This window comes from Geotrypetes seraphini, chromosome 16, assembly GCF_902459505.1.
Source record: "Geotrypetes seraphini chromosome 16, aGeoSer1.1, whole genome shotgun sequence".
Taxonomy (NCBI): domain Eukaryota; kingdom Metazoa; phylum Chordata; class Amphibia; order Gymnophiona; family Dermophiidae; genus Geotrypetes; species Geotrypetes seraphini.
Window position 1 is genome coordinate 21,618,351 of NC_047099.1, and position 12,736 is coordinate 21,631,086.

Sequence of the window (12,736 nt, forward strand, 5' to 3'; positions counted from 1 at the left end):
GAAGGAATCCCTTCGTCTCCCTTTGAATCCGGTTTTACAGCAGACTTTCTTCCGGAATTTGGAGACTCCTTATGCTATCCCGGCCATTCCGTCCAAAATGGAATCCCGGTACCGGACCGTCCCCTGTAAGGGGTTTGAAAAGGCTCAACTCTCCCACCAGTCTCTGGTGGTGGAATCTACTCTAAAGAAGTCTAATCCTTCCCGTGTCTACGCGGCTGTAACCAAAAAAAAAAAAAAACTGTTGTAACTTCACTGGAAATGTCCAGTTAGCTCTTTTGTAATCCGCCTTGAACTGCAAGCTATAGGCGGAATAGAAGTCCCTAATGTAATGTAAGTTTGGCAGGCGCCTATATCAGAACTCGATTATGGTGAACAGGGTCCTGAACTACAATTTTATGTTCACTTCCTATCTTAAAAAGTGCATTAAGACTCTGCCCTCCTTCCTGGATGATTTGCCGGTCCATCTAGAAACAGGCATGAAGTGTGAGATAATAAAATTTGCGGACGATACAAAACTATTTAGTGGAGCTGGGACTAAAGAGGAATGCGAAGAATTGCAAAGGGACTTGAACAAACTGGGGGAATGGGCGGCGAGATGGCAGATGAAGTTCAACGTTGAGAAATGTAAAGTATTGCATGTGGGAAGCGGAAACCCGAGGTACAACTATACGATGGGAGGGATATTATTGAATGAGAGTAGCCAAGAAAGGGACTTGGGGGTAATGGTGGACATGACAATGAAGCCGACGGCATAGTGCGCAGCAGCCGCTAAGAAAGCAAATAGAATGCTAGGCATAATCAAGAAGGGTATTACAACAAGGACGAAAGAAGTTATCCTGCCATTGTATCGGGCGATGGTGCGCCCGCATCTGGAATATTGCGTCCAGTATTGGTCGCTGTACCTTAAGAAGGATATGGCGTTACTCGAGAGGGCTCAGAGGAGAGCGACACGTTTGATAAAAGGGATGGAAAACCTCTCATACGCTGAGAGATTGGAGAAACTGGGTCTCTTTTCCCTGGAGAAGTGGAGACTTAGAGGGGATATGATAGAGACTTATAAGATCATGACGGGCATAGAGAGAGTAGAGAGGGACAGATTCTTCAAACTTTCAGAAAATAAAAAAACAAGAGGACATTCGGAAAAGTTGAAAGGGGACAGATTCAAAACTAATGCTAGGAAGTTCTTCTTTACCCAACGTGTGGTGGACACCTGGAATGCACTTCCAGAGGACGTTATAGGGCAGAGTACAGTACTTGGGTTTAAGAAAGGATTGGACAATTTCCTGCTGAAAAAGGGGATAGAAGGGTATAGATAGAGGTTTACTGCACAGTTCCTGGACCTGTTGGGCCGCCGCGTGAGCGGACTGCTGGGCATGATGGACCTCAGGTCTGACCCAGCGGAGGCATTGCTTATGTTCTTATGTTCTTATCGCCAGGCAGAGTTTTGCCGGCTCCTGGATATGCTGTCGCAGATTCGGCTTTATATGTTTCAGGCGACATATGATGCCTTTGAACTCTCCTCCAGGGTCTCCGCCTTTGCAGTAGCCATGCACCGCCTGGCTTGGCTCCGCATAGTTGATATGGACTTGAATTTGCAGGATCGGCTGGCAAATCTCCCTTGCTTGGGCAACGAACTCTTTGATGACTATCGAGGAGGCTACTAAACGCTTCTCTGAGCATGAGCGCTCCTTTGCCTCCTTGGTCCGACCCAAGACGAAGTCCACTCCTCCCAAGTCCTACAAGTTGCCTCCCCGGCGCTATCCCCAGAAATCAACGCTGGTGTTTTCGGGACCGCCTCCTTCGCGTCAGCAGCAGCAGCGGGCCCCTCAAAAGCCTCAGGTCCCTGCGGCAGCTAAGCCTGCACCGTCCTTTTGACTGTCTGGGTTGGAGCGGGCCGCCCCCTCCGTCCTCGATCTGTGCTCTATCCTAGACCTCCGAGAGCTGAACAAGTTCCTGGTCAAGGAGAAGTTCCGTATGCTCTCACTTTCCACATTGTACCCCCTGCTGGACGAGGGGGACTGGCTTTGTTCCCTGGACCTGAAGGAGGCCTATACTTACATCCTGATCCACCTGGCCTTTCACAGATTCGTTTGCTTTCAGGTGGGGGACCTTCACCTGCAGTATCGGGTCCTTCCATTCGGGCTCGCTTCGTCCCCCTGAGTTTTTACCAAATGCCTCGTGATGGTGGTGGCAGCCCTGTGGTCCCAGGGTCTTCGACGATTGGCTTATCAAAGCACCGTCGCGGAGGGGGGTTATCTCAGCGACCCAATGGACTATTATCTTCCTTCAGCGCCTGGGCTTCGAGGTCAACTTTCCTAAGTCCCAGTTGTGTCTCTCTCAATCTCTGCAGTTCATTGGGGCGGTGCTGGACATGGTTCGCCTCCGCTCGTTTCTGCTTCAACCTCGGCAGGCCGCCCTCATCCACCTCTACCGGCAGGTCTCCCTTCAGTCCACGGCCTCCGCCAAGCAGATGATGATACTGTTGGGACACATGGCCTCCACCGTTCTTGTGACTCCTTTTGCCAGACTTCACCTCCGAATACCTCAGTGGATTCTGCCGTCCCAGTGGAGGCAGGACCGGGATCCCGCCTAGCAACGCATTGCAGTGACTCCCTCCTTGAGGCGTTCGCTCCGTTGGTGGACACTCTCTTCAAATCTTTTGAGAGGTTTTCTCTTTCTCACGCCCCCCGCCGCGGAAGGTCCGGACAAAGGACTCCTCCGCGTATGCCTGGGGGGCTCACCTCGACGGCCTCCGAACCCAGGATCTTTGGTCAAGCGCCGACCGTCGCTGCCACATCAATTTGCTGGAACTTCGGGCCATTTACAATGCGCTGGTCGCATTTCGGCATGTGCTTCGGGATCAGATGGTCCTGGTGCGCACGGACAACCAGGTGGCGATGTATTATGTAAACAAACAGGGGGGTACGGGTTCCCTGTCTCTTTGCCAGGAGGCTCTTCAACTCTGGGAGTGGGCGATACGTCACAATATCTTCCTTCGAGCGGTCTACATGCAGGGAGAGCACAACTGCCTTGCGGACAGGCTGAGTCATCTTCTCCAGCCACACGAATGGTCGCTTCATGCCTCGATTCTGCGTCAGGTGTTTGCTCGCTGGGGGACACCACAAGTAGATCTATTCGCCTCACCCCTCAATCACAAATTGCCTCTCTTCTGTTCCAGGATTTACTCCCCACACCTATGTTCAGATCATTTATAAAGATGTTGAAGAGCACGGGTCCAAGCACCGAGCCCTGTGGCACCCCACTGGTGACGCTCTTCCAGTCTGAGTATTGTTTCCTATGCTCCAGCCAGTTTTTTTTTAATTATTTATTTATCATTTTAATACATCCTATATACAAAGATGTTTAAAGGCAAATACAGAAATATAATACTCTCTTAGTCATAACACAAACTAAGAACTAAAGATTAAACATCCATAATAAGTCATCTAATACAGTCCACAACCTGAAGAGAGGAGACAAGATGAAATAAAGCCCCTCGGGAAAGGGGACATATACAAAAGAAAATGAAAATATTAAAAATAGAGCAGCTAGATATTATCCTATCCAAAAAATTAAATACCGCATAAATAACCTGTATCATTCGGACTGTATAAAGATTCCTTTACTTTCAAGGAAAAAGCCTAATTGGGCAGGTTCAAAGAAAATATATTTACTCCCCTGATAGGAGACAAAACATTTACAAGGAAATCTCAACTGAAACCTGCCCCCAAAGCAATCACCTTTGATCTATAAGAAAAAAATTCTTTCCACCTCGAAACATCAGGAAATATATATACCCTTTCCCCCAAATAGGTAATCAGCTTTAAATTGAAATATAATTTCAGCAACATCTCTTTATCTTGAAGAAATACCAACGAGACCAACAGTGTTGCCCTTCCCTGAATTTCAATACCAGAGGACTGCAGAATAGCAGAAACATCTAATTGAACATTTTCATCCACTAAAGCTTTTTCTTTCTGCACTTGTTTTAAATAATAAATTTTTTGTATCGGGGGAAGACTTGCTTCTGGTATATTTAAAACATTCAACATAAAGTTCTTAAACAGTTCTTGAGGTGGCATGAACTTGGCAACCGGAAAATTGAGAATATTCAAATTCAAACTTTTCTGCTGGTTTTCCAGGTTTTCAATCTTCCTTAAAATCATAATTTTATCTGTTGTTTGTTTAGTAATTAAATTCTTAGTCTCAGTTGTCACTTTGTCTAAATTTTTAAGTCCACTTGGTGTTGCTGGGTAATAGTCTCTAAAGAACTTATCCTGGAAGTAGAATTTTGAGTTATAGAAACAAAGTTAGTGCATACCAGGTGAAGGTTCTCAATTGCAGACCAAATGGAATCCAGGGTAACAGCCTGTGGTCTCACCAACGGTCCAAGGAGGGAGATATCAGCCGACTTTGGTTTTAGTATGGCTTCTGCACCAAGAGAAGAACTCTGGGCTCCTGCAACCTCACCACCGCTGGCTACCAACGGCTCCTCTCCCCCTGAACGCTGCGTCTCCAACATCGGAGTTAGCGTGGCTGCTTTCACTTCCGGGTTCACCTCGGGTAGAGAACGAGCCTCCCCCCACACACCGGGGGAGCCCTCTTGCCAGTTCTGCTGCGCTGACGTTTCTCCAAGTTTGGGAGGGGTATGCGGTCCTCGTGGGCTCAACGAGAGAGACATCTCGCTGTCCAAGCTGTGGAGTTCCCACTCCACAGCAGCAGAAACGCCCAATATGGAAGGAGGAACTGTAAACGCTGTAATTACAGTCTGCCTCGGCATCGAGGAGCCCGAGGTAAGTGGAGGGATACCCCTCGGTTTCCCTCTTCTCTTAGGCATGGAAAAAGCCGTTTTTTTAAAAAAAAGGTTGAAAAGGAAAATTTCTCCTGCGAGAGGGGAGTGCTCCTCTCAGCATCCTGCTCAAGACGCCATCTTTGCCAGTTTTTAACCCACGTGAGTATTTCACCCTCAATTCCATGGCTTGCAATTTACCAAAGTAGTCAGTCACGTGGAACCTTGTCGAACACCTTCTGAAAATCCAGATATACAATGTCAACCACTTTGCTCTTGTCTATCTGCCTGTTTACTCCCTCGAAGAAGTGCAGCAAGTTCGTCAAACAAGATCTGCCTTTGCTGAAACCGTGCTGGCTGGTCCTCATCAGCCCGTGTCCGTAAAAGTGATCAATGATGTGGTCCTTTATCAGCGCCTCTACCATCTTTCCCGGTACTGAGGTCAGACTCACCGGTCTGTAGTTTCCCGGGTCCTCCCTCAAACCTTTTTTGAAGATCGGCGTAACATTCGCCACCTTCCAGTCCTCAGGAATTTTTCCCGATTTGATCGACAGGTTAGCTACTAGTTGAAGCAGTTCAGCTATAGTCCCTTTCAGTTCCTTGATGACCCTCGGATGGATGCCATCCGATCCCGGGGATTTATCACTCTTAAGCCTATCAATCTGCCTGCATACCTCTTCTAGACTGACCGTCAACCCTGTCAGTTTCCCATCTTCGTTTCCAGCATATAACCTGATGGGTTCTGGTATGCTGTGTATATCCTCTGCGGTAAATACAGACACAAAAAATTTGTTCAGTTTGTTGGCGATTGCTTTGTATTTCATTAGCACTCCCTTCATTCCACGGTCATCCAATGGTCCCACCGCTTCCTTTGCGGGTCGTTTCCCCTTTATATATTGAAAGAACGGCTTGAAGTTTTTTGCCTCCTTGGCTATTTTTTCCTCGTAGTCTCTTTAGGCCCCTTTTAGCACCTTATGACACCTGCGTTGATGTTGTTTGTGCTTATTCCAGTTTTTGCCCATTTTTGACCTTTTCCATTCCTTAAACGAGGTTTTCTTGTCACTGATCGCTTCCTTCACCGCTACAGTGAGCCACGCCGGTTCCTTGTTCTTTTTCCTCTTGGATCCCTTGTTACTACACGGTATATATAGATTTTACGCCTCGGTGACCATGTCCTTAAAAAGGGACCAAGCTTGCTCTAGCGTTTTTACAGTGCTTATCCTCTTCTTAATCTTCTTCTCCACCATGCGTCTCATCTCTTCGTAATTCCCTTTTCGGAAGTTCAGTGCTGTGGCCGTCGTTCTGGACCGATGTTTCGCCTTTGTGTCTAGATCGAAGTGGATCATATTGTGATCGCTGTTTCCCAGCATCCCTTCTACTTCTACACCTTGTGCAGGTCCTCGCAGTCCATTTAGAATTAAGTCCAGAATTGAATTTCCTCTTGTATTTTCCTTGACAAGTTGTTACAGGAAGCAATCGTCTACAACATCCAGGAACTTGGCCTCCCTAGTGCAGCCGGAGGTGCCTAGGTTCCAGTCTATCCCTGGATAGTTGAAGTCACCCATGATAACTGCGTTGCTTCCCTTGCAGTTTCGTTTAATTTCATCCGTCATTTCTCTGTCAATTTCATCGGACTGCCCTGGGGTCAGTAGTAGATGCCGATCTTCATTTCTAGTCCATTTATTCCTGGAATCTTTACCCATAGAGACCAACTTATCTGTCGGTTGTGGCGTATTCTCCCCAGTAGATTCAATTCCCTCTTTGATGTATATGGTAATGCCCCCACCTTTTTGAGCCACTCTGTCTCTGCAGTATAGTTTGTATCCCGGTAGCACAGTGTCCCAGACGTTTTCCTCAGTCCACAATGTTTCTGTGATGCCGATGATGTCAACGTTATCTTTTTGTGCCACAGCTTCTAATTCACCCATCTTATTTCTAAGGCTCCTTGCGTTCGTGTACATACACTTGAGTTTGCGGCCTGTTCCTTTCTCGCATTTCCTTCCTTCTTGTGTCCCTTTTGGTCTGTCTTGCCTGTGATCCGGTGAGTTTTCCCTCTATCTTCCTGCACGGTATCCTCCAGGTATACCGGTTCCCGAACCATCGACTCTCTCTCTCGATTGACTGTCGGCTTTCCCCCTCTTGATGTTGCTTGCAAGTAGCCTCGTTCTGTCTCTGCTGAGGTGGAGTCCATCTTTTCTGAATAGCTTGATCTTCCCCCAGAATGTCATCCAGTTGCGCATGAAGTGGAATCCTTCTTCCTCACACCAGTGCGGCATCCACACATTGACTGCTTGCAGCTCCATTTGCCTCTTCTCTTCTGCCCTGGGTACCGGCAGGATCTCTGAGAATGATATCCTCTCAGTTCTGGTCTTCAGCTTCCTTCCCAACATCCAGAATTGGTCCTTCAGTACTTCTCTGTTATAGTTCCTGTTGCTCACGTTGTTCGTCCTCACATGTATCACCACCGCCGTATCTTCTTCTTCCACACTTTCAATGATCCTGTCATTGTGACTCACTATGTTTTCTACCTTGGCTGGTAGGCAGATCAACATCCAATCCAGTCTTCCTCCCGCTATGTGGCTGTCTACTTGTCAGATGATAGAGTCTCCTACGACGATTGCTATATCTTCTCTTGATTCTCCAGCTGCAGGTCCATGTCCTTCGTTCTCACTGCTGTGTAACTTATTCCTTCGTGGTGATCGTCTATCAGGTGGTCCACACTCTCTGCAGGTGAGTCTTGGCAGTTCCACTGTTGATGGTGATTTTCCACGGCCTCCCTGTACACCTCCTCTGTGAACTTCTCCAGCTATCGGACTTCTTCCTCCATGGTGTTCTCTGTCTCGATGTTCTCTGCATCTCTATCTTCCTCCTCCACTACTTGAAGTGCCTTCAGTTCCACTGTGACAGAACACTGTCAAAGGCTTTGCTAAAATCTAAATACTTCACATCTAGCACACACCCTCTATCCAATTCTCTGGTCACCCAGTCAAAGAAATTGATCAGATTTGTCTGACAAGGTCTACCTCTAGTGAAACCATGTTGCCTCTGGTCCTGTAATCCAGAGGATTCCAGAAACTTGACCATTCTCTTTTTCATTAATTTGCTTACCACAGAAGTCAGACTTACCAGCCTGTAATTCCCTACTTCTTCCTTACTTCCACTTTTGTGGAGAGGGACCACATCCGCCCTTCTCCAGTCCTCTGCTACCACTCCAAACTCTAGAGACTCATTGAAAATTGCTTTTCTGTACATACATATGTATCTTTTTTTTTTTTAAGTTCAATAAATTTTTATTAAGGTTTTACAATAGAACAGAAAATAATACTGATATTCAACATCAAAACATTGCATCAGTACATAAAGCGATACATAACAGATCCATAAAGCAATGCCCCATAACCTGGGATCGATAATACAAAAGATTAGTAGCTCCAGGAAGGGGGAAAAGTAAAAGGGAGAAATAACAGATCAGGATATCTTATACTTAAACTATGATGTTAAGTCTGTAACCATTCTTATGATAAACACCTACCACTATAATGCACCAAAAACATTGAGTAAATGAGATATAAGGGAATTATAAATGTCGATGGGTAACATCAAGTATAGTCAAAGGGCGTGTTAATATAAATTTAGCATGAATTACAAGGGCTAAGTTGAAGAGCTAAATGGTGAATCAGCGTATTGCAATAGAGGACCCCATAGCTTGCTGAACTTATGCATCAAGCCTAATCTTTCCGCAGCTATTTTCTCGTATTTAACTGTCAAGCAAGTGGTATTCCACCAGGCGTCATAACTGACTCGATCCAGATTCTTCCAATTGAAAATTGCTTTTCTGTACATACATATGTATCTTTGATAGTATGTATTTGCAGGAGGTTGGGGGACCACACAAAGGAGTGGAGTTATGGATTTTAGAGATGGACATTTGTAAGTGATTGTGTGTTCTAGTAGTTATGTTTATGTTTATTGAACATTTGATATACCGCTCCCCCATTTTACTGACCTAAGCGGTTTACAATGAAACAATTCAATATTGAAAGGAACTCCACAGAACATATTCAGATAGGAAAGATAAAAAATAGAGATAAAGACAAGATATATACAATACAACAAGAATAAAAACAAGGATAAAATGATAAATAATAAAAAAGATTAAATATTAAGTACTGTATTTAAATTAAATTGAATTAATAAATTCCAGTCAGATATTAATATAAGCAGACTGCATAGTTGACAAGCCAAAGGAGAGAAAGGATTCAGGAATCAATTCCGTAGTGACAGTTTGTCCGCTTGAACAGCTGACAGCCGCAATGAAATCGGCCCATCGCTGGAATGAATCATATATGAAGGCGTATTTCCATCACCAACCGGACAACCGCCACCACCAACCTCGCAGGTCCTTGCCAGCACATCGGACACCCCCGCAGGCCGATACGTAGCGTTGCGCCACCTCGGCTGCACCTCTCACTCGATCTGCTGCCAAAATTTCTACAGGCCACCTCCTCCTCCTATGGGAAGTGTCTCACTACTCTCAGCGGACCGATCACTGCCAACACATCAGACGTCTCATCAAGCCACCTCCCTTGACACCAGGAATCAGCTGAACAGCAGGTTGGGGCTCTCTCTCATCTTGGAAAAAAGATGTTCAAGGGGATGATTGAGGTCTTCAAAATCCCAAATGATGGAAATACTTAGCAGGTAGGAGGCACTTTAACAGTTGAACCTGTACCAACAGTCAAATTGGAGTGATCAGTGACTTAATTCAGTGATGTAAGAACAAGAATGGAGGCCGCAGAACAAAGTCAACATAACCCAATAAACAGAAGATTGGATAAACAAAATATAAAGAAAAGAAAAACAAAAATAAAAGTGGGGTGGTTAGATTTTACCCCTCTATTGCCCCAGGTACCACAATTAAATTGTTAGTCTTCCAGGATAGATAGGGAAAATACTTAAGAGTACCTGATTACCGTACTGTTAAATGAATTTCTTCATGAAAAAGGCAGTTAATATATCCCAATAAATGTTTTGGTCATTAAATAAGCCGGTGCTTAACTTTAGGTACACAATGTGGGAATATACAGGGTGGGCCAAAAGTAGGAATACAGTATTTATTCATTATTTCTTTTTATTGTACAGGTATTGAATAGGTATAGTACAGTACTGAATGATAATAAATCTTCACATAAATGTTATTCATGATCCCCAAATAAAAACAAATAATGAATATGTACTGTATACCTACATTTGGCCCACCCTGTATTATAAAATACTAAGATGTGTGTATGATATAATCCAACAACAAAACAATCAATGTTAAGAAAAATATCCATTACTTTTCTAATAACCGAAGTGAAGCTTGTAGTTTCCTGTTTCATCTCTACAACCACTTATGTGAATAGGGACCACATCCGCTCTTCTCTAATCTCCAGGAATCACTCCCATTTCCAAAGATTTGGTGAATAAATAGGACCCGCCAGAACCTCTCTGATCTCACTCAATATTCTGGAATGTATCCCATCTGTTCCCATCACTTTGTCCACCTTCAATTTTTCAAGTTGTTCATAAACACTTTCTTCCTTGAACGACACGGTATCTACTCCATTCTTGTGTATAACTTTTCCAATCTTGGTCATTCTCCAGGATATTCTTCCGTGAACACAGAACAGAATATTTTTTTAACATGTTTCCTTTTTCCTCATCACTCTCCACATATCGAGGCATATCATCTTTTAGTTTCGCAATTCCGTTTTTCATCTTTTTCCATACACTAATATATCTGAAAAATTTTTTGTCTCCTTTTATTACATTCCTAGCCATTTGCTCTTCCGCTTGCGCTTTCACCAGACGTATCTCTCTCTTGGCTTCATTCAGTTTCACCCGGTAGTCCTTTCTGTATTCCTCTTCTTGGGAATTTTTATATTTCACGAACGCCAGCCCTTATGCCTTTATTTTCTCTGCCACAAGTTTATAGAACCATTTCTCTTGTTTTTAATTATTTTCCTCACATAAAGGTCAGTAGCCATTTTTATTGCTCCTATAAGCTTAGACCACAGTTTTTCCACTTCCCTTATGTCCTCCCATCCTAACAGCTCTTTCTTCAGATACGCTCCCATTTTACTAAAGTCTGTACGTTTGAAATCTAGGACTTTGAGTTTTGTGTGGCCGCCCTCAACTATACTGTATAACTTAACTTATAACTTAACACAGATGCTGATAGAGGGAGCCAAGGTACCTGTTTAAAAAGAGAGGTTACATGATCAAAATTCTGTGCAGAGTGTAAAAGCTTTTAGGAGTGTATACCCCAAACTGTTTCTTTAGAAATATCACAATTTATCACAAGTACTGACTTGTGGGGTTCATTCCTGCTCCCATAGCCCCCACTGGACAACCAGGGACTTTAGGTAGGTCCGAGAGTGGGCCTAGGCTGAATGGAGTTGGATGGGATGGGTTATAGTATTGAGAGGGGCTTGAAGGTGCAGATCTTGAGTCATCTGAGGGGGTAGTGAGGGAGGAAGGAGGATATTTGGGTGATGTGCTTTTGGGGGAGTTAGAGGGAAGCAGGAGGATCAGACAAGTGATGTGCTTTGGGGAGGAAGGTGGGAGGAGAATCCGAAGGATGTGTGCTTCAGAAGGGTGAGAGATCAACACAGTTAAGTTGGGACCCAAATATTATGTGGGTGCAGGCCAGATGAATTTAGGACTGTGTATGAGCTGGGCTAAATTTGTCCGGTTAGCTATGTAGGTGTTGTAACTGCTGGTTCCTCCTTAACTTTGCCCCCTATACTGCCTCTGACCTGTCCACTTTGGACATGGTTGGTCAAAACTGATACTCAGTGAGACAATCCAATGAAAAGCTGCTGAACATTAGTGGTTGGGCGGCCTCAAGCGATTTAAGCAGGGAAGAGCTTCTCCTACCTGCTTAAATCATTTTGAATATTGGGCAGAATGTTTTCTGCTCCTGTTTTTCCAAAACAAACTTCTTTTTATATGTGCAGCTTGCATGAATGAGTCTCAGAATTAACCTTTGACCCATTGTCAGGCCTCATCCTACATATAACCTTGTTGTAACACTGCTATTGACAGTAATACTGGGTAATTTTTCTTTTACAGCTCTAAAGAGGATTGATTTACATGTACCACCTCTGATAGGACCTTTACTGGCCATAGACCCAGAAAACAACTACCTAGTTCAGTGGAGAGTACATGGAAGACCGTTGAGGACATATGGCAAACCTTTAGTGGCAGACGTTCACTACATGGCAAATGACATTGATGGGATCGGAGGGGGACCTCAAATGGTGATCGTTTTCACCATCTGGGCTCATTTCGCCCACTTGCCTGTGGACATGTACATCCGGCGGGTACAGATTATCCGTAGGGCGGTGGTAGATCTCTTGCAAAGGAGCCCTCAGACCACTGTTATCATCAAGTCGGCCAACACGGGGTTCAAGGGCTTAGATTTCAATGAATGGCAGTCCCTGCAGTTGGACATCATCTTAAGAAGGATGTTCTCGGGGATCCAAGTGGCCATCATTGACACATGGCAGATGACATCATGTCATTACGTGCCTGAAGACCTCCACCCTGCTAGAATAATTATTCAGAATGAAATAGACATTCTTCTGTCTCTTATCTGTCCCCGTTAATTCAGGTGCATAGTAACATAGTAGATGATGGAAAATAAAGACCCGAGTGGTCCATCCAGTCTGCCCAACCTGATACAATCTAAAAATTTGTTGGGGTTTTTTTTTTCTTCTTCTTCTTAGATATTTATGGGCAAGAATCCAAAGCTCTGCCTGGTACTGTTCTTAGGTTCCAACTACTGAAATCTCTGTCTAAGCTCACTCCAGTCCATCTGTTCCTGAAGTATTTAGGTAACTGACATATACAATCTTAGTCCACAACAACTGATCTCTAGAGCTGTTAATCACTAACCCTTAA

The 12,736-nt window shown here is 44.5% G+C and overlaps 1 protein-coding gene across 2 annotated transcripts in view; it reads left to right on the forward strand.

The window, feature by feature from the left end:
• The window catches only part of LOC117349552 (NXPE family member 3-like), a 246,342-nt gene extending 233,810 nt beyond the window's left edge, over positions 1 to 12,532 (forward strand). For both annotated transcript variants that reach the window (XM_033923111.1, XM_033923110.1), the window contains one exon: positions 11,906 to 12,532. In XM_033923111.1, the coding sequence (XP_033779002.1) occupies positions 11,906 to 12,441 (536 nt within the window). In that variant the 3' untranslated portion in view covers positions 12,442 to 12,532. The remainder of the gene's footprint in view (positions 1 to 11,905) is intronic.
• The last annotated feature ends 204 nt before the right edge of the window (positions 12,533 to 12,736 follow it).